The 21,040-nt window shown below is 40.7% G+C and overlaps 1 protein-coding gene across 1 annotated transcript; it reads left to right on the top strand.

Annotated features, from left to right (window-relative positions):
- Positions 1-1,433: 1,433 nt before the first annotated feature.
- pck1 (phosphoenolpyruvate carboxykinase 1 (soluble)) lies at positions 1,434-5,929 on the top strand. The gene is made up of 8 exons (XM_035778519.2): positions 1,434-1,560; positions 2,050-2,312; positions 2,705-2,889; positions 3,146-3,349; positions 3,566-3,753; positions 3,938-4,325; positions 4,465-4,692; positions 4,837-5,929. The coding sequence occupies exons 2-8, from the start codon at positions 2,089-2,091 to the stop codon at positions 5,295-5,297; spliced, it is 1,878 nt and encodes a 625-aa protein (XP_035634412.1). The 5' UTR covers positions 1,434-1,560; positions 2,050-2,088; the 3' UTR covers positions 5,298-5,929.
- Positions 5,930-21,040: the final 15,111 nt, after the last annotated feature.

Genomic DNA, 21,040 nt, shown 5'->3' with positions numbered 1-21,040 from the left:
TTTGAGGATCTTAAAAATCAAACATTTTCTTTAGTCAATGTGTGTGGGCATAGGCAGAAGTTGCAATTGGAGGATGTCTTTTATGCATATTCTATAATGATAGGCTATTCAACGGTCAGTGCAAACTTCGATTGTGGAAATTATGACATCATAAGCTCTCTCACCTAAACAAATAGCACTATACCACTGGACATATCCCATAATAAAAAATAACATTTATTTTGTAAAATGTTGAAATAAAGTAGCCTAGCATTTTCTGTTTAGCTAGCTAAGCTAGCAAGTTTACAAACGTGCTCAAATTCTAATAACGTTTCAACTTTATTTACCTACCCTTTGCATGGTGAAGTTATTACACTTTGGATGGTGTATCAATACACCCATCAATTCAAAGATACAGGCGTCTTTTCTGAGGAAGGAAACCACTCAGGGACATTTGTGACTTTAAAACAGTTACAGAGTTGAATGGCTGTGGTTCAACAATATTGTAGTTACTCCACAATACTAACCTAAATGACAGAGTGAAAAGAAGGAAGCCTGTACAGAATACAAATATTCCAAAACATACATCCTGTTTGCAATAAGGCACTAAAGTGAAACTACAAAAAAATGTGGGAAAGAAATTAAATTTTTGTCATGAACGTTTTTGTCATGAACGTACAAAACGTTCTGTTTAGGGAAAATCCAGCACAATACATTACTGAGTACCACTTCATATTTTCAAGTATGGTGGTGGCTGCATCATGTTATGGGTATGTTTGTCATTGGAAAGACTAGGGAGTTTTTTTTAGGATAAAAAGAAAAAGAATAGAGCTAAGCACATTAAATTCTAAAAGAAACCTGGTTCAGTCTGCTTTCCAACAGACAATTTTTCTTATTTTTTAACTCTGCATTGTTGGGAAAAGGCTCGTAAATAAGCATTTCACGGTAAAGTCTACACCTGTTGTATTTGGGGCATGTGAAAAACAATTTTTATTAGATGTTTTATATTTACATCCACAATTATAAGTTACATTTATTTTGATATGTCAAAAATATGCAGAATTATTAGAACTTCAAGGATCGGCACATTCCTTTATAGTCTTGCAGTGTCAGCATTTAGATCATTGTCCATCTTTGGCGAGCCTCCAAAATGTGCCAATAGCAAGAATCAGATGACGCTCAGAGCGAAACTGTTGAATCACTTGCAATATGGATCAAAGTTTAACTCTTGAGAGATGCACGGTTGTGTGCAACTATCCCTTTGAAAGAACAAGATGCTCAGTTGAATGATTAACTCCCCCAACTACGTATTATCTTAGGATTAATGATTCACTGAGGATTGTCAGAGTTTTCCAAAAGCTGAACATAAGGTATTATAAGTTCATGCAAATACCTTTGAGGACGGGCCACCTTTGGTCATCCCTTCCCCCAAAACATTCCCAAAGTATAAAAAGGCAGACTTCTCCTAACTGGATACAATTCAAGAACAGCCCATCAGGGAACAACAAGCATCAAAACCTCATCATCAAGACTAAGCTGATGAGGCAAATCTAACTCCTTCTTTATAACAAAGAAGAAAAGGTACTGCAATATTATACATACTATTTTTTGTAGGATTTCATTATCCTGTTTCCATGCATTACATTTGTGAAGAGACGTGGTGCAAGATGTTGTCATCTCCTTTTGCTACAAAATAGTTATATTCATTTTAGAATAATATTTTATTAAAATGAAAACATAGGTCAAATAAATCATCCACTTATAAAATGTTATATATCTGTTTATTAATATTATGCAGTCTCTATTCAGGACCATGGGTTCATAATCTACATTGTTCTCTGAATACATATGAGGAAATTAAAAATCATACTTCATTGTAACATTATGGAATTGTAATCCTACCATTGAACAGATAAAAATGAATCTTGGACAATATGTTTTCCTGACAAACACTCAATACCAGTATTTTTGTGGTGTGTGGCTTATTTCGCAACTGTACACCAACCTGAAAGTTCAAACTGCCCATTTTTTTCAACATATCCCTTCTCCATCCTTCCCGCTCTCCTCTAGTTCTCCAGTGACATCCACTTTCAGCCAACAGAACCAACCATGCCTCCTCAGCTGCAGTCCCAGAACAAGGCAGGCGTCCGGGTTGTCCAGGGGGACCTGGGTGCATTGAGCCCGGCCGTCAAGGAGTTTGTAGAGACTAACATCAACCTGTGTCAGCCCGAATCACTGCACATCTGTGACGGCTCTGAAGAGGAGAACCACACCATCCTGGCCAAACTGGAGGAGCAGGGCATGATCAAGAAGCTGACCAAATATGAGAACTGGTAGGTCACCTCACCATTCAGTTTCAGTGAATAGATGTCATGTTGAGTTGGGGACCCTGAGATAATTGAATGTTTCTGATAACTGTGGTTGTGTAGTGTGCTGGTCTGAGCATGATGAAGAGGCAGACAAAGTTTAAGACCTGTTACAATATTTAATGTATGTTGAAAATGTTGCTCTAGTATTATAATGGCATTGACCACATATATACAAGGATATATATGACATGATTTGATATTTTTTCTAATAACTTATGGGCTGACCACTCCGCATATAGTTATAGCTACAGCCTCCATTTCAAACTTGGAAAAACAATGTGACAATGGTGAGAGGTGGCGGTGGCCATATTTTGAGTCTTGATCCAATGGTCTGTTTCTTTTCTTCTCTCCTTCAGCTGGCTGGCCCGGACAGACCCCAGAGACGTGGCCCGCGTGGAGAGCAAGACGGTCATCGTGACCCAGGAGCAGAGGGACACGGTTCCGTCTCCACGAGTAGGTGGCATCAGCCAGCTTGGGCGCTGGATGTCTCAGGAGGAGTTGGACAAGGCTATGGACCTACGCTTCCCAGGCTGCATGAAAGGTACAGTCTAAAATCAACTGGGATGTTTTGCTGTATTACTGGTACATTGACACAAAACAATGTTAAGACTGAGAGTAGCATTATCTTCTCTTGTATTTACATGTTAATGATGATTACCGATTATATTATTGGGAGCATATGTATATGATGACTATCTTTATTTATTTTTACGCAATGCTTTACCAGAAGGACATACACTAGCTGCACCATCACCATAAGTCCTAAAATCACTTCTGTTCACTCCTCTTTATTTTAGGTTGTACTATGTACGTGATCCCCTACAGCATGGGGCCTGTGGGCTCCCCCCTGTCTAAGATCGGAGTGGAGCTGACTGACTCACCTTATGTGGTGGCCAGTATGAGGGTGATGACCCGCATGGGCAAGGCTGTGCTGGCCGCACTGGGAAACAGAGACTTTGTGCGCTGCCTTCACTCTGTGGGCTGCCCCCTGCCACTCAAAAGTAAGTCAGGCACAAGGGTATGCTGTCAACATGCATGGAAAACGAAGAAACAAATTACATTATTTTTCTGTTCAATGCCGGTTATATTTAGATGTAAAATGAATGTAAGAATAAAGTACTACAATACTACCATTATCCATTTAAATCTAAGATCTCTCTCTCTCTCTCTCTCTCTCTCTCTCTCTCTCTCTCTCTCTCTCTCTCTCTCTCTCTCAGAGCCCCTGGTCAATAACTGGCCATGCAACCCTGAGCTCACCCTGATCGCCCACATTCCTGACCGTAGAACAATTGTGTCCTTTGGCAGTGGCTACGGAGGGAACTCCCTGTTGGGAAAGAAATGCTTTGCACTCCGCATTGCCTCCCGCATCGCCATGGAGGAGGGCTGGCTGGCCGAACACATGCTGGTAAGGGCATAGTAACAATAAACACAACCCAATAAGTGCATAGTGTACCGTGAGAACAGCTGAGGTGCACAAGTACAGTATGGTTCCACTTGATTGTTTTAATTCCACATTGTAAAAAATCTATAATTTGTCAGTTACTTCTGGAATGAAAATGTAAAATGCACTATTCTTTGTTGTTGTTCAGATCCTGGGCATTTCTAACCCTGCTGGTCAAAAGAAGTATATTGCAGCTGCGTTCCCCAGTGCCTGTGGCAAAACCAACCTGGCCATGCTCAGTCCCACACTCCCCGGCTGGAAGGTGGAGTGCGTTGGGGACGACATCGCCTGGATGAAGTTTGATGACGAAGGCAACCTGAGAGCCATTAACCCAGAGAACGGCTTCTTTGGTGTGGCACCTGGAACCTCAGCAAAGACCAACCCCAACGCCATGGAAACCATTTGCAAGAACACCATCTTCACCAATGTGGCCGAGACTAGTGATGGTGGTGTCTACTGGGAGGGCATGGACCAGGAACTCCCTGAGGGAGTCACGGTGACCTCCTGGAAGAACAACCCCTGGACATCCCAGGATGGTAAGTCTCCGCAAAGCTGGTCCTCACAAGGCTGGCTGTTCCCCACAAGGCTGGTTCTTCATTAAACACACTTCTTGAAACACACTTCCCTTGTTTTGTATACTGATGTTTTCTCCGCTCTTGTTTTGTCTTCCCATAGGAGAGCCCTGCGCACATCCAAACTCCCGCTTCTGCACTCCAGCTAGTCAGTGTCCCATCATTGACCCCCAGTGGGAGTCGCCTGAGGGTGTCCCAATTGAAGCAATCATCTTTGGGGGACGTAGACCTGAAGGTGTCCCCCTGGTTTACGAGGCCTTTAGCTGGCAACACGGCGTGTTTGTCGGAGCTTCCATGAGATCAGAAGCCACAGCTGCCGCAGAGCACCAAGGTAAGTCAAACTCCCAAGTGTAACCTGCTGCATTGATGACTAAAGCAACTTTTAGAAACTTATGTCAAGACGACAGCGGAAATGACTTGGAGCTGAATTGAAGAATGATATTTACCAAACTCTCTTCTTCTTCCAATCCGCTAGGCAAGTTGATCATGAATGACCCCTTCGCCATGCGGCCCTTCTTCGGCTACAACTTTGGACGTTACCTGTCCCACTGGCTGAGCATGGCCGGGCGGCCCAATGCCAAGCTGCCGAAGATCTTTCACGTCAACTGGTTCCGCAAGAGCCAGTCCGGCAGCTTCCTGTGGCCTGGCTTCGGGGACAACATCCGCGTGCTGGAGTGGATGTTCCGCAGGTTGGATGGAGAAGCCGGAGCCATGCCCTCCGCCGTGGGCTACCTGCCCTGTAAGGGCTCCCTGAACCTGGAGGGCCTGGGGGAGAACCAGGTGAACCTGGAGGAGCTGTTTAGTCTGTCTAAGGACTTCTGGCAAAAGGAGGTGGAGGATATTAGGGCCTACTTTGACATCCAGGTTAATGATGATCTTCCCAATGAGGTGGCCAAGCAGCTAGAGTGTCTTGAGCACAGGGTGAGGCAGATGTAGGGAGAGATAGAGACAGAGAGCGATAAAGAGAAATGTGGCACTTCTGAGCCCAAAAGCCCTTAGACCTCCACAGACTAGAGAATAGAGATCATTCTAGAATATTTAACTGAGCTAGTTAGCTCACTTTAGAAACCTGCTGTGTAGATAACTTTAATTTTCCTCAAAGTTGTTTTCTAATTCTCTTGTAAAACAGAAATCCTCCACTGTTACATTAGCATATTTACACTTGAATAAGATTAGCGATGAATTTAAGAATATCTGGGAACAGTCTTTGTAGTCCCAATTGATCAGTTGCTCATCTCTGTTTTCAAAGCATATGATGCAGTCCAAACAACTGATGTCTGTGTTATTTAACAATAACTTATTAACGCACAATAGCCAAAGCCATATGTTTATATGGTAGTTCCATGTTGGTACAGCGGGTTAGAGGTGAACATTGCTGTACCATGGACCCAACCACCTACATGTATTTCACCCCTACACATCTCAAATGTGTGTAGGTCTTCACTGTTTCTGTTTTGTTATGTCCTAATTTATTTTTGTACTCTATCGTATTGCCTTGTTGTTTCTTTGTTGTAATTTGAAATCTCAAAAGGAAGACAACAATAAACTTTATTTAAACTTTAAATTCACTTATGATTCTTATGGTTTTTACATGTGGGATTTCTTATGATAGAAGTGGTTGAAGTATGACTGTCTTGCCTGATTTATACGGTGGGATTATATGCATGGTAATGATAACTACAAGCGCATGTACTGGAACAAAACCCTACTGTACCTCACACACAAATCCCAAAACAATTAAACATGACCCAAAATCTAATTCTCCTGCCACAAGATAGTAAATTAGAAGTTGATACTGGGTGCATGCTGGGTGGACAACTGAGCAAGAGGACAAGTACATTAGAGTGACTAGTTTGAGAAAGAGACGCCTCCTCCATGGCGTCTCTTAGACGGCCAGCATCCCGGAGAAGCCTCTTCACTATTGACGCTGAGAGTGGTGTTTTCCAGATACTATTTAATGAAGCTGCCAGTTGAGGACTTGTGAGGCGTCTGTTTCTCAAACTAGACACTCGAATGTACTCTGTATGTAGATATTGCATTAAATAAATCTGTCATTTCCAGATACAATAGTCATTTACAATGTTAACAATGTCTACAACGCATTTCTGATCAATCTGATGATATTTTAATGGACGAAAAAATGCTTTTCTTTCTAAAACAAGGACATTTCTAAGTGACCCCAAACTTTTGAACGTAGTGTATATATAAATTATAAATCCAAAAATGGATGTGGCAACTACAGATTGCCCCTTTGAGTCTATCAAAAGTGTACAAGTTTAAGCATTTGTCCATTAGGCCTATGGATTAGGTTGAGCAATAAAAGCCCCACTTTTATTCCATAGGCTTGGATCTGCACTATACAGCTGTTGCAAGAGCGCTGTAACGTCTGCGTCCAACTCATACTCCCAAACACCCTTGAACGCAGCCCACTTTCCAGTTTACTCTCCAGATCCCAATCACCGGAATTCTAATCGCCTGGGGCCGGATTCACAAAACTTTTCTAAGAAGAAATGTATTCTTAACTGCCATTGTTTCCTTAAAAGAAAGTTAAGCAAAGTTGCTATTCCTCAATAATGTTATTGGAAATGTTCTTAAGGTTTTTCCAAATATTTTTCAGAAGAAAAAAGTCAAGAAGAAATGGGATTCTTGAAAATAATGCTTTAGGATTTCTTCTTGGAAATTTACTCAGCTTTAGGACAGCTAAACCCTTGTCTTGAGACGAGTTAATACTTTTGTAAACATGAACGTTTTCTTACACCACAGACACAGTTCGTTACCGTATATTTAAATACAGCACGAAAACAAATTAAATGCCTATTATTTAGCTAGCTAGTAATTAACAATATATTACAATATTCTAGAAGTGTTAAATAGCTAGCGTTATCTCGTCAAATTGTAAAGAAGTACTTGGTTAACTTAGCTAACGTCGTTAGCTATGTTGTTGGCTGTAAGGTCAGGACGCGTTGGCTAGCTAAGGTAGCTACCTAATTTACCGGTTGCTCAGTCCCTCTACCACCATCTCTCCTATCATGGACGACACCTTCAACTCCAGCTGGTCCACATTAATGGTCTCTTAGCAGCCGACTTGATGTCGGACCACTGATTTTTTACGGCGTCACTGTCCTTTGCCATACCCCCGACGGCAGAGACAGACTCCGCCACTGTCGCCCATCCTCTCCTATTGGTATCTACCAAGTCTCCCCAACAGCAAACCTTTCCTGGCTGCTATTTCCTCCACCATCACTTCAAGCTCTTGTTTGCTGAAGTTTTTAATTGCGCTTTCCTTGGTTATCCATTTTTGATTTTGATGTACAGTAGCTAACGTTAGTCTGGCTATAATGTGAAAAAAATGTGTTTTTTTTGTGTGTATAACGGGTTCGCGAGCCCTTTATAAAACATTTTTATTCTCGAGACATAAAGCAAAAAAATAGATGTAATAAAATGTAAATATCAACACTTTATTATAGTGGGCCAAATCCTATCATGAGAGTCACATAGGCGTATTTATTAATTTCATGCACGTCACTAATGTCAATGCCACATAAGAAGATATTTACGAAGTTCCTAAGAAAACTACGAATCCCTAAGAACATACTTTAGTGTTCTTGGGCACAGGGACTATGGTGGTCTGCTTGAAACATGTTGGTATTACAGAAAACTGGCAGTGTGGTGCCAGGATAACAACCTCTCCCTCAAAATGTGAGCAAGACAAAGGAGCTGATCGTGGACTACAGGAAAAGGCGGGCCGAACAGACCCCCATTAACATTGACAGGGCTGTAGTGGAGCGGGTCGAGAATCCACATCACCAAACAAACTATCATGGTCCAAACACACCAAGACAGTTGGGAAGAGTGCAAGACAAAACCTTTTGCCCCTCAGAAAAGATTTGGCCTGGGTCCCCAGATCCTCAAAAAGTTATACAGCTGCACCATCGAGAGCATCCTGACATGCATCACCACCTGGTATGGAAACTGCTCGGTAACTGACTATTCTGCCAGCCTGCCGTCTTGTGCCTGCCCTGACCCCGAGCCTGCCTGCCTGTCCTGTACCTGCTTGACTCCGACCTGATGACAAACCCCTGCCTGTCCTTGACTTGCCCTTTGCCTGCCCTGTGTTTACAATAAATAATCTGAGAACTGTACTATCCGCCACCTGTGTCTGCATCTGGGTCATATCCTGAGTCATGATAGTACCAAAACAAGTGATCTAAGAACTCTGTCTCTTCGCAGAAAATCTGCAAAGCGGAGATGGTTGTATCCTCATATATTTAACATTCTATTGGTTGCAATAATTTTGTATAATCATTTAAATGGAAAAATTATACGTTTTGAATCCGATGTCATTTTGTGTATGTCCATACACCATGTGCCATGGAATCAGTACATTGAAAATCTCCTCAGAACCTATATGCGCATCTGTCATTTTTATAAATCTTTAAGTGAAACTGGTATACTTTTTTATCACAAATTTATGTAGCCAATGCAACAGATAAGTTCCTTACCTTCTCTCCTTTCCATTTGCCTCTTCCATTTTTGCTGTAATGCTGCAATCAGTTGGTTGTAATTTTGGTTAGAGCAGACAATTCCATACATTTTTGGTAACTGCATGTGTGCCATAACTCTACCAGTCCTATTTATGATATCATTAACAAAGATTATACCATTTTTTAAATATTTTTCCCAAATAGTTCTTAAAAATCAATTAGTATATTTGAGTTTAACCATAATATTTGTTATAATATTTGTTCTGTCTTTTCTGGTATATTAAACTAAAATTGCAACCCGCTTTCTATGGCTTGTTTTAAAAATAGTGATATGTTGGAAATTATTTCATTTTAAAATAATAATCTGGAGAATAATCTGGAGTGGGCAATGCCATTAGTAAGTAAGTAAGTAAGTAAGTCAACTGTGATAGGACCAAAGAGTTAATCAATGTAATTTTTCCATAAATAGACAAGTATGTACCTCTCCATGGTTGCAAAATCATATCTATTTTTGCTAACTTTCTATTGAAATTAATTGTGGGAAGTTAATTTATATTTTTTGAGATGTGAATACCAAGTATGTCTACTTTACCATCCAGCCATTTTATTGGTCAACTACAAGGTAGTGTAAACAGTGTATTTTTTAACAATCGAATACATAATATTACACATGTACACATGTCATAATTAGGTTTTAATCCAGAGAGGCTAGAAAAGTGATCGAGATGTTCAATGAGACTGTGCAGGAATCCAGATTGCTGACTTAAGAAAAAACTAGAGTCATCAGAATACGTTGACACTTTTGTTTTATCTCCTGGATTTTTAACCCATTGGTGTTCTTGTTGGATATAATTTTAATAACTAGCAATTCAATGGCCATAATAAATAGATATGGAGACAACAGACAGCCTTGTTTAACTCCTCTTAAAAGCTCAATACTTTCTGAGAAGTAACCATTGTTTACTATTTTACATCTGTGGTTGCTGTACATAACTTTAACCCACTGTATAAAACCGATCAAGTGTAATATATTTAAAAGTAAAGCGAATTGGATGGAAAATGGGGAAAAATTCAAAAACAAATTGTATAAGAGATACACCACAATTAAAGTATTCCAGGCATTTATATATAAATTCTAATCGTACTTTATCTAACGCATTTTCAAAATTTGCTATCAAGACCAGACCTGGTATCCTCTATGTTTCAAGTAATTGTCGTATATTATCTCCAATATACCGTCCATGTAAAAAAAACTGTCTGATCAGGATGAACAATATCTGGTATAACCTTTTTTATTTTATATGCTATGCATTTCACCAGGATTTTCGCATCACAACATTGAAGTGTTAGAGGCCTCCAGTTTTTTAAATGGACTGGATCTTTATACTTACCACCTGAGTCCTGTTTTAGTAGTAATGAAATCAGACCTTCTTGTTGAGTACCTAAAATTTGACCATTTATATAAGAGTAATTAAAACATGCTAATAATGGATATTTGAGTACAAAAAAGGTCTGATATAACTCTACTGGTATACTGTCAAGCCCTGGTGTTTTTCCAGACTGAAAATATTTTATTGCCTCAAAGTTCCTCTTCTGTAAAATAAATTATTATTATTATTGTTATTATTATTATTAGGAAAGAAATCCTTACAGTTAACATCATTCAGTAGAAATGGAGGAGCCTGAAAATAAAAATATAATTTGGTGAATCATGGATATCTCAATAATTTGTAACGAGTTTCTGTAAATTATTTTTGGTAGAATTTCTGTGCTGAAGATTCAAGAAAAATGTTGTGCATTCTTCCAAATTTGACATCCAATTCGCTTTATTTTTGTAATACATTACACTTGATTGTTCTTGAATAAGTACCTCCATTTCTTTTTGTTTTTCCTCTAACCAATTTTGTGCCTCTATAGTACAGTTTCCATTACCATCTACCTGCGCTGTTACTTCCTTTATTTCCTTTATCAGTCTAATCTCTTTTGACCTAAACTGGTTTTGTTTTAATGATGCGTATTGTATTGAATGGTCTCTAAACGTTTCCCATACTATAAAGGGATCTGTTGTACAAAATAGTAAATTATTATTTATTTTGTCTTAGTTAAGAACACATTGTCATCCAATAGGCTTTGATTAAATGTCCAATATCCTCATCCACGTGGCAATTCTGTAAGTTATATGGAAGACAATTAGATGGGGGTCCGATCGCATTCGGTCTCCTATTAATACTTTTAAAAACTTTTGATGCAAGCAAGAACGAGACTAGGAAGTAATCAAGATGGCTAGCTTGATTAAGCCTCCTCCGTATATATCTCACTAGGGCAGGGTTTTTCAACTTCCAAATATCCACTATTTCTAATGTATTCTAATGTTTCTAATGTATTTCTAATGTATCCATGATCTTTGTAATCTCCTTAAGTGCTTGAGGGGGATAGTTTGTAGAATGATTTCCTTTACGATCCATTGAGGTACTTAAAACCATATTATAATCTCCCACCATAATAATAGATTATTTTGTTGCTTGTGAGCTGAATAGATTATATATTTTCGAAAAAATATGGATCATCATTATTTGGCCCATATAGATTCATAAGCCAGATCTGTTTTGGTCAAATAGCATATTTAAAATAATCCATCTTCCTTGCGGATCTGTGTTCACAGTTTGCACAATCAGATCAACATTTGTATTAATTAGTATAATCACCACTTTTGAGTTTCTTTGACCATGACAAAAATATATTTCTCCCTCCCAGTCCTTTTTCCACCCAACCTCATCTATATTTGTAGAATGAGTTTCCTGTAAACCATAGATATTATATTATTTATCTTTTAGCCATGTAAAAATGGATCTTCTAGTTTTATGATCTGCTAAGCCATTACAATTATAACTTACTATACTTATTTCCTCACTTAGCATAATGAGACACAAGTTTCAATTATATTTACCACAACCACTGTTTGTAAACTTACCATTAAAAATAACCATGATGATGAATTGTCCATATAGCTGTAACATAATAATTTGTACTGTTAAGCATACTGTCGCTGCAACTTTGTAAACCTCCAATTGTCCTTATATTCCACCCACCTGCTTTCCTAACGTTTCGCTCGTAGAACTCGAGAAAAGGTCTTCTCTTGATCGCTTCGATGTATCCATTTCTTTTTTGAGCGTATCAAAATGCCGATCAATAAATAGTTTCAGATTCTCTATATTATCCAGAATATTTGATTCGTAGTTATTAGCTAATCCTCAATTTTTGTGATTAATTCATGGGACAAGCTGTGCCTACCACGCTGTCACGTCATCCACCCTGATTAGTATGTTTTAAAAATGAGTATTGCATGGCCTCTAATTATGGGGTGCCAATACGGGGATCTGCTGTACCTACAGTATGTTTTGTAGGAAAAAGCAAGTTGTCATCCAGTAGGCTTTGATTACCTTCCAATATCATTGCCCTCGCAGACATTTTGTAAGAGTAATGTGTATACCAATTATTTGATGGTCCGATCACATTCTGTCCCCAACCAACAATCTTTTGGTGCCAGCGAAAATGACATAAGAAAGTAGTCAAGATGACTAGCTTGATTGAGCCTTCACCATATATATCTGACTAGATCAGGATATTTAAGCCTACTGACGGCGATGAACATACCTGAATTTGTCCAATAAAAACTCTCATTTACAACTGTTGGACTAATGACTACACCCTAGATCAGCTAGATGCAGGAAAGATTGTGCTATTGAATGTGTCAATGTCTGTCACCTTGATTATTCAAATTTCTCTCAACCTCTGCACCTACGTTGTAAACTTTCATTCATAGACTAGATTGTAGCAACTACCTGATGGGTATATGGACATTTGAGCATCATGTAGTAGCATAAACCTATCGATGTTACATTGAGCTGGGTGAATGGAATATGAATGACAGTCATCCAATACGCTGTAATAGAAATAAGGCCATCCTCATTAAAACATTGTTTTTGTCCTTCCTCATCTTAAATGGCACCGACCACCACTAATAGCCACCCCCGCCCCTTTTTTCAGTCTGTAACACCTGAAGATGTTGTAATCAGCAATGTCAATGTACTTTTTCGGTATCAAGCCGTTTAGCTAAGTCACTGTGAGAACCAAAATATCCGGGCTTGTGTCATGCACCCAGATATCAAGAAGGTCCATATTTGACATCAAACTTTGCACATTGATCTGTAACTGTGACACGGTGAGGCTGGACCCAGGTGCAGAGAAGAGACCAGACGAGAAATCAGTGGTTAAGGATAAACATAATACTTTACAGAGAAATTGTAACGGAAGGATCACAGTAACACTGGGAAAACAACAAACACTAAGTCACAAACTCACTCAGGAGACACACGCACACGGCACACAATTCAAGCTTCTGCAAAGGACAACAGAAAACATACCTTTTTTAACAGGGAAATCATAATGAGTGAATAGGACACACCTGAGTGCCGTTAATGTCTCTAGGACGGTCTCTGCGCCCTCTGGTGACAGGTGGAACCATGACAGTACCCCCCCCTTCAAGGAGTGACTACAGCCGCAGAACCAGGATGACCACCACATAGTTGGTTGAAGTACTGCCTGGATCTAGGATGTCCCAGGTAGGCACCCACTCCCACTCCTCAGGGCTGTAGCCCTCCCAGTCCACCAGGTACTGCTGTGTGCCTTGGACCCCGACGAGCCTCCAACAGACGCCATGCAGTGTAGGCCGGGCGACCATCAACAAGTCGAGTCAGCGGAGGAGCAGTTGTAGGGGAAGAGAAGGGACTGGGCCTTACCAGCTTGAGATGGGAGACATGGAAGGATGGACTGACCCTCATAGACCTGGGAAGCTGGAGACGATAGGTGACCGGTTGATGCGACTCAGGATCTTGAATGGTCCTATGTAGCGTGGAGCGAGCTTCCGGGAGTCCATCTTTAAGGTAAGATCACAGGTGGACAGCCACACTCGTTGACCTGTTCGGAGGTGCCGAAGAGGCCTTTGGTGTCAGTTTGCCTGGTGTTGGTGTTGGGTAGAGGAGCGGAGCAAGGAGGATCGTGCTTTGATCCAGGTGCGGCAACATCATCTAATGAACACCTCGGCTGATGGCATCCCCGCTTAGGACTCTTGTTCAGATGAACCTGAATTGACACTTGAACGGCGACAGTCCAGTGGACGAGTTCAGGCAGTGGGTTGTGAGCATACTCTGCCCAGACGAGGAACTTGCTCCAGTTGCTGGTCTGAGTGGGGAATAAGCAGCAGAGGAACTTCTCCAGTTCCTGGTTGACCCGCTCCGCTTGCCAATTAGACTGTGGGTGGAACCCCGAGGAGAGACTCACTGACACCCCCAACAGGGAACAGAAGGCTTTCCAATACCGTGCGACAAACTGAGGCCCACGATCCGAGACAATGTCCTGGGGAAGTCTGTGTAGTCGAAAGACATGGGTAGTCATGAGATCAGCGGTCTCTTTCGCTGAGGGCAACTTGGGTAAGACAATGAAATGGGCTGCCTTGGAGAACCGATCAATGACCACCAGGATAGTGGTAAGCCCTTGGGATGGAGGTAACCCTGTGATAAAGTCTAGCAACAGATGGGACCAGGGCCAGCTGGGGATGGGCAGAGGTTGGAACAACCCAGCCAGTCACTGTCATGAGTACTTGATTTGGGCACAGGTGGAACAAGATGCAACAAATGTTCTCACATCCTCAATCATGTTGGGACACCATCATTTCTGCCTCAGGACCTCCAGTGTCCGATTAAACCCTTGATGCCCAGTTAATTTAGAGGAGTGTCCCCATTGTAGCACTCGAGAATGGGCTGATCGCAGAACATAAAGTATGTTAGTGGGCACTCCGCCGGGATCAGGTTCTCAGGTCTGGACTTGTCGTACCGTGGTCTCTATACTCCAGAACATGGGAGCCACAATACGGGAGCTGAGGATAATGAGCTCAGAGTCCCTCTCCTTGTTAGAGACATCATGTTGGCGGGACAGTGCATCTGCTTTCTTGGATCCTGCTTTCTTGGATCCTGGGCGGTAGACTAGAGTGAAGTTGAACCTGTTAAAAAAAACAGAGCCCACCTAGCCTGGCGAGCGTTCAACCTCTTGGCTTCTTGAATGGAGACCAAGTTCTTATGGTCCATCGAGATCACCAAAGGATGAGGTGCACCCTCCAGCCAGTGTCTCCAAGGACCCACTTGACTACCAAGAGCTCCCGGTTGCCTACATCGTAGTTGCATTCTGCTGGCGAGAACCGCTTGGAAAGAAAGGCACATGGGTGCAGTCTCTTGTCCCCTCGTTCTGCTGTGACAGGACCCCTCCGGTGTCCGAGGTGTCCACCTCTACCACAAAGGGACAAGTAGGATCAGGATGAACGAGGATGGGTCTGGAGGTGAAACGTCCCTCGATATCCATGAATGCCGTGCCAGCCTCGGGGTCCAGCCAAAATGGGTCTGGGACTTGTGGGTTAGGGCCGTAAAATGCCTGTAAAAGTTGGAAATCCCGTGGAACGTGTTTGAGTGAGGTGGGCCAGTCAGTGACTGCCCTAACCTTAACAGGGTCCATTTGAATGGACCCGGATGCCGGCGGTAGAGATACTGTGGCCCAGGAAAGAGATTTGGTATAAATGGAATTCACACTTCTCAATCTTGATGTACAGTTGACTCTGCAGGAGGCATCTCAGGCCTTGGTGGATGTGCAGGATGTGTTCAGGAATGGACTTGGAGAATATCAGACGAACCTATTCAACATATCCTTAAGAGTATCATTGACCAATGCTTAGAAGGCTGCTGGTGAGTTTGATAATCCGAATGGTATGACTAAGTACTCATAGTGGCCACTAGGGGTGTTAAAGGCAGTTTTTCATTAATCTCCCTCCCTGATTCTCACCAGATTGTAAGCGTTGCGGAGGTCCAGTTTGGTAAAGAATTGGGCCCCCTGGGCCAGCTCCAAGGTGGCGGATATCAGGGGTAGGAGGTAACGATTCTTAATCGTGATCCTGTTCAACAAAGAAGAAACGTGCACCAGCTGGGGATGTTGAGGAGTGAATGAAACCTGCCTCCAGCTACTCCCGGATGTAATGGTCCATGACTGCATGTTCAGGGATCAAGAGGGAGTAAAAACAGCCCCGGGGATGGCTGGAGCTGGGTAGGAGTTCTATGGCGCAGTTGTATGGATGATGAGGAGGGAGGGTGGCTGCTTGACTTTTACTGAAAGCCTCGTAGTTCGAAGTATTCGGGAGGGGAGAGAAGAGAAGTCTTGGTCTTTAATGGATGCATGGGGATGTAGCGAGGCTCTAGGTGTCCCAGTGGAGGGTTGCGGGTAGTGACAGACGATGACTGGGTAGCCTGGGGGGGATAACTGCACAGCTTGTCAGGGTCTCCCCCTGTCCAGGCGAAGACTCATCGTAGCTCGACAGTGAAGGCTAATATGAAGATGCAGGATGGTGGCTGCTATTCCCACACCGCCATTTCCCACGCCAGGAGTTGTTCTTGCTGCCGCTCCAGCAGTGCTCCTTGGTGGGTTACAACATTCTTGATCTGGATGATCTCTGGTGGGTCCATGTTGTTGGCAGAAGCTTGCTGTGACGTGGTGAGGTTGGACCCAGGTGCAGAGAAGAGACCAGACGAGAAATCAGTGGTTAAGGATAAACATAATACTTTACTGAGAAACGGTATACCTTCTTTGTTTTCTTTCTTGAGCGTGGTTGACCAACTCTCTGGCTATTTCTTTAAGATAACCACATAATCAACCAAGACTTTACTGTGTTATGGAAACGGCCAAAGCTGACTTTCTCACCTCTGTTCTCATCCTCCTTGATCTTTTCTTTCACCAAAACACATCCTCCTCTCCACCCTCTCAGGGCTGGGCATCTCAGACTCTGCACATTCTTGGATTACATCCTACCTGGCAGGCCACTCCTACCAGGTGACATGGAGAGGATCTGTGTCTGCACCACGTACTCTCTACTGGTGTCCCCCAAGGCTCGGTTCTCTGTACTCTCTTATTCTCTTCATACACCAAGTCACTCGGCTCTGTCATATCGGGTGACACTCAACAACTTGGGCGAAACGCATCTCTGCATGCCTGATAGATAACTCCGCACCTCAAACTTAACACTAACAAGAAGGAGTTCCTCTTCCTCCCGGGGAAGGCCTGCCTGCTCCAAGACCTCTTCATGACGATTGACAACTCCATGGTGTCCCCCTCCCAGACTGCAAAGAACCTTGGCATGATCCAGGATTTAGGACAGACACCATTCAAACCTTACTCCTTCATTTTTTGACTGTCTATTTTGCCATTTATGTATGTGTTATTCAATGCCTTTCTATGGGCCAAAGTAGTAAAAGACCAATTCAATATTTTATCAAATTGTTTTATATATATATTTTTTACACCCAAAATCAAATAGCTAAATGATCCATGGTATGACCATCTTAAAACAATTCCATATGAGCCACAACAGACTTGTAATTAGTGATAAAAAATAGAATTGTCCCTCAGGTATAAGGTCAATCCCGTAATGTGAACTGAACACTATTTTTTACATGGTAAAACTATTCTGTAGAAACAGGTGAGCTGGTTTAACTCTTTTAGACATTTTCTGGTGTTTTGTTGTGGAAAACTGAGCGAGTTGAGCATAACACGTCAATGCTGTTACCCATGCATAGATAGGCTAGAAATGTTTTAGCAAGTTAATTTTTTTTTTGTTAAACTTGCCTTCAATTGCCCCTCCTTGTTGCACACATGGGGAATTATGGTTGATTTAAGATTAAACAGTCAACCCATTTAGCAACTCTAAAAAAAACACGCTTATCAATTGACCTCATTGGACAGAAAGGAGCACACCTCCCCACATATACACCATGCAGCCAATATTCAATATATTTTCATATATATATGATTGCTGGTTGTATGGCGTATTATGTAACATGAAACACAAAGGGGCACAGCTCCCCACACTCATGAGAAACAGCATACAATGCTTGCATGAAACTGAAAATGTTTCATGAGATAAGAAATGGATTCAACAATCAAGTAAACATTTTATATAAACAATTAGCATCTAAACTTCCATAGTGTATCTTTAAATCAGAACTTTGAATAAGAAAATACTTAATTACGGCCTAAAACATTGCTAATAACACAAAATAAAGACCTTATTAGCTACTTATATACAAATGTACAAACGAGTCATTAGTAGCTAATATGTGTACTTTAAAATACAATTTCACCAAATAAGTCCCAGTAGATTCATGCAGGGTAGTAACGACATGATCTGGCACTATGTTCATTGTTGTTTACCTAGCTAACGTTAGCTGGCTGGCTCATTGGCTAAGGTTACGTGATGTGTGTGATCTTACACGTTGTTTACCTAGCTAGGTTAATTGTTTACCTAGCTAGTTAACTACATGTCTTAAGCTAAAGTGTACTGTTAACTAGCTAGCTAATGTTAGCTGGCTGTCTCCCTAGCTGACATTATTATTCGTATCTCAGAGCCGTTTGATTTGCTAGTTAGAGCCTAATGTTGGTTAGCACCCAGCAGATTCATACAGGATAGTAACAACATGATTTGGCACTATGTTCATCGCTGTTTCAATTTAAGTAACATATTAAAATTATTTGGCTGGATGCTACAATCCTTACTGACAGATTTAAAGTAACAGTGCAAAGTTTATTTTCTGAAAGGAATGAAAATAGTACATCCCTTTGTGTCAATATCGTCAAAATAATACAAGTAAATGTAGCACCTCTAAAAAATACATGCTTATTAATTGTGAACAACTGACTTCTTGATTACAGGTATAAACTATTTTACACACAGCCCTATCATTCACTATCACCCAATATGTAAATATACTCTATAATATAACCTAAATTACCTTTGGGTCTAATCCAGTGCAATATTCAGCCTACATTTTATGAATAGAAGTTTATTACTTTGCAACCCTGTCAACACAATGTTTCTTATGCAAAGTGAGCAATTAAATTATGTAAGAGCCTGCGGGATCCCAAATAATATTTGCTCAGGGGAGATAGCGTGGCGATAGCATCAGCCTGCGCACAGCTGAATTGCTCAATGCTAAAAACATACAATGTACGCACCAAAGTCGAGAGTTTATCTAAAAGGTTTGAATGGTTTGTATTGTAACTGATATGGCTTGTCGCTTGAATCATTCTTTAGCCGAGGTTTTGCAAGACACATTTGAGTTTATGACTCTTTGGTACCCTTTAACTACCGCATAAGATATGGCTGATCTACGGAACATGAGGACAGTTTGCCATAAAAGGAAACCAGGGTTGTATTAATTAGGCACCAAACTGAAATAGATGGAAAATGGACTGAAAAAGTGAGGGAACCTGGTTTTCCATTATAAAACATTTTCCTTTGCATGTCCTAATGTATATGATCCAAGTTTCATATTCTCTTCTCTTTTCTAGTCCCAATGTATTTCACGTTTTGAAAGCATTTGTTAAAAGACAAAGAGAGACCTGCAAACTGATCTTGCCAATATCATTTTGTTTATTAAGCTTTGAATGAGCACATTTTGGGACTTTTAAATGCACGTTTTAAAGGCAAAGTACCACGGAGACGATCGTTCACGGTAAACGCTGCATAATATGGCTCAATTGGAATTAGTTTTAAATGGCACATTGTCTAAATCAGCGATCGGATTGAAATCCCGGACATGTTTTGAGGCTACAGTGTTTGTTTACAATTGCATTGTTTATAAACAACGGAGTAAAACAATCTTATATTTGGGGTTCTGATGGGGTATGAAAGTTTAACTAAACTCAGGAGGCATTTATAAGTTATATTTGTCAAGAATCAATCGGTATACACAGAGAGGTGCAAAAGTATTTGGACAGACACATTTTTGTTGTTGTTTTGGCTCTTATAGCACTTTAGATTTGAAATGATACAATGACTATGAGGTTAAAGTGCAGCTTTAATTGGAGGGTATTTTCATCTTCCTCGGGTCAACTGTTTAGTAATTACAGCACTTTTTGTACATAGTCCCCCATTTTAGGGAACCAAAAGTTTACACTTATATGTGTATTAAAGTAGCCAAAGGTATTGTATTTGTTGTACATGTTCTTAACATGCAATGACTACATCAAGCTTGTGACTCTACAAACTTGTTGGATGCATTTGCAGTTTGTTTTGGTTGTGTTTCAGATGATGTTGTGCCCAATTTAAATTAATCGTAGATAATGTAGTGTCATTTTGCAGTCACTTTTATTGCAAATAAGAATATAATAATAATAATAATAATAATAATATATGCCATTTAGCAGACGCTTTTATCCAAAGCGACTTACAGTCATAATATGTTTCTGAACATTTCTACTTTAGTATGGATGCTAAAATTATGATTATCCTGAATGAATCTTGAAAGATTATGAGGGAAAAAGTTACAGAGGCACAAAGATCATTCCGCCAACACATGCCAACCTTTCATCATTACCAATAACAGGGGTGGTATGTTTGGGGGAGGAATGCTATTTATACTTCTGTAACTGTACAATTCATGTAGAAATCACATATTTTACCTTTAAAATAGTTTAACATAATTTTATTTAAACCTTATTTTCACAGACTGAAATGTGAAGTATTATTTGGATTCAGAGTTCTATGGTAATCAAGGACTTGCTTCAAAAAACAAGTTAATACCATGGCATTTGTTGGTACCACAACATAATTATTTTTGCCAATGTCATACAACATTACAAGAATACACCATCTCAAGACAAAAAGGGAGAGCTTTTTCTAACAGACTATATTGTCGGAGGAAATTAATGCTAGATGACCTATTTGATACTGTGATGTTCAATCATAAACTCAATTCCCTTGATTCCTCTATCAAGAACCGTTACATAAGTCTTGAGTGAGAAAACTGACCACTCTGTTCCACCCTTTGGATCATTAACTATACAGGATAATGTGGGATTCCTTAAAGCCACAATCCTGAGTTTGTTTTTCACCTTAACAGCAGCCCCACCATTTTGCTTGTATTAAGCTGAGGGATGGGTCTGGGAAACTCCTATCCACAGAGCTATGCATGCAATGATTGACAGTCAATGAGATCAAAATGGGTTTTAAACATATTTTGAAGCTATTCATTTGACAACAAAAATATACAAATTTGAGTTATACAACTTTAGATTTAGGGTTACAATAGGGTGATAATCTTC

This window comes from Oncorhynchus keta, chromosome 10 (genome assembly GCF_023373465.1).
Source record: "Oncorhynchus keta strain PuntledgeMale-10-30-2019 chromosome 10, Oket_V2, whole genome shotgun sequence".
NCBI lineage: Eukaryota > Metazoa > Chordata > Actinopteri > Salmoniformes > Salmonidae > Oncorhynchus > Oncorhynchus keta.
Note: the sequence above shows the minus strand (reverse complement) of the source record. Positions and strands in the feature narration are given on the sequence as shown.

What these genes read in the sequence shown, in the direction of transcription:
- pck1 (XM_035778519.2), top strand. Translation starts at nt 2,089, where the DNA reads ATGCCTCCTCAGCTGCAGTCCCAGAACAAGGCAGGCGTCCGGGTTGTC. An exon ending in CCCCTGGACATCCCAGGATG is followed by an intron (nt 4,326 to 4,464) that starts GTAAGTCTCCGC and finishes GTCTTCCCATAG; the next exon opens with GAGAGCCCTGCGCACATCCA. An exon ending in AGCTGCCGCAGAGCACCAAG is followed by an intron (nt 4,693 to 4,836) that starts GTAAGTCAAACT and finishes CCAATCCGCTAG; the next exon opens with GCAAGTTGATCATGAATGAC.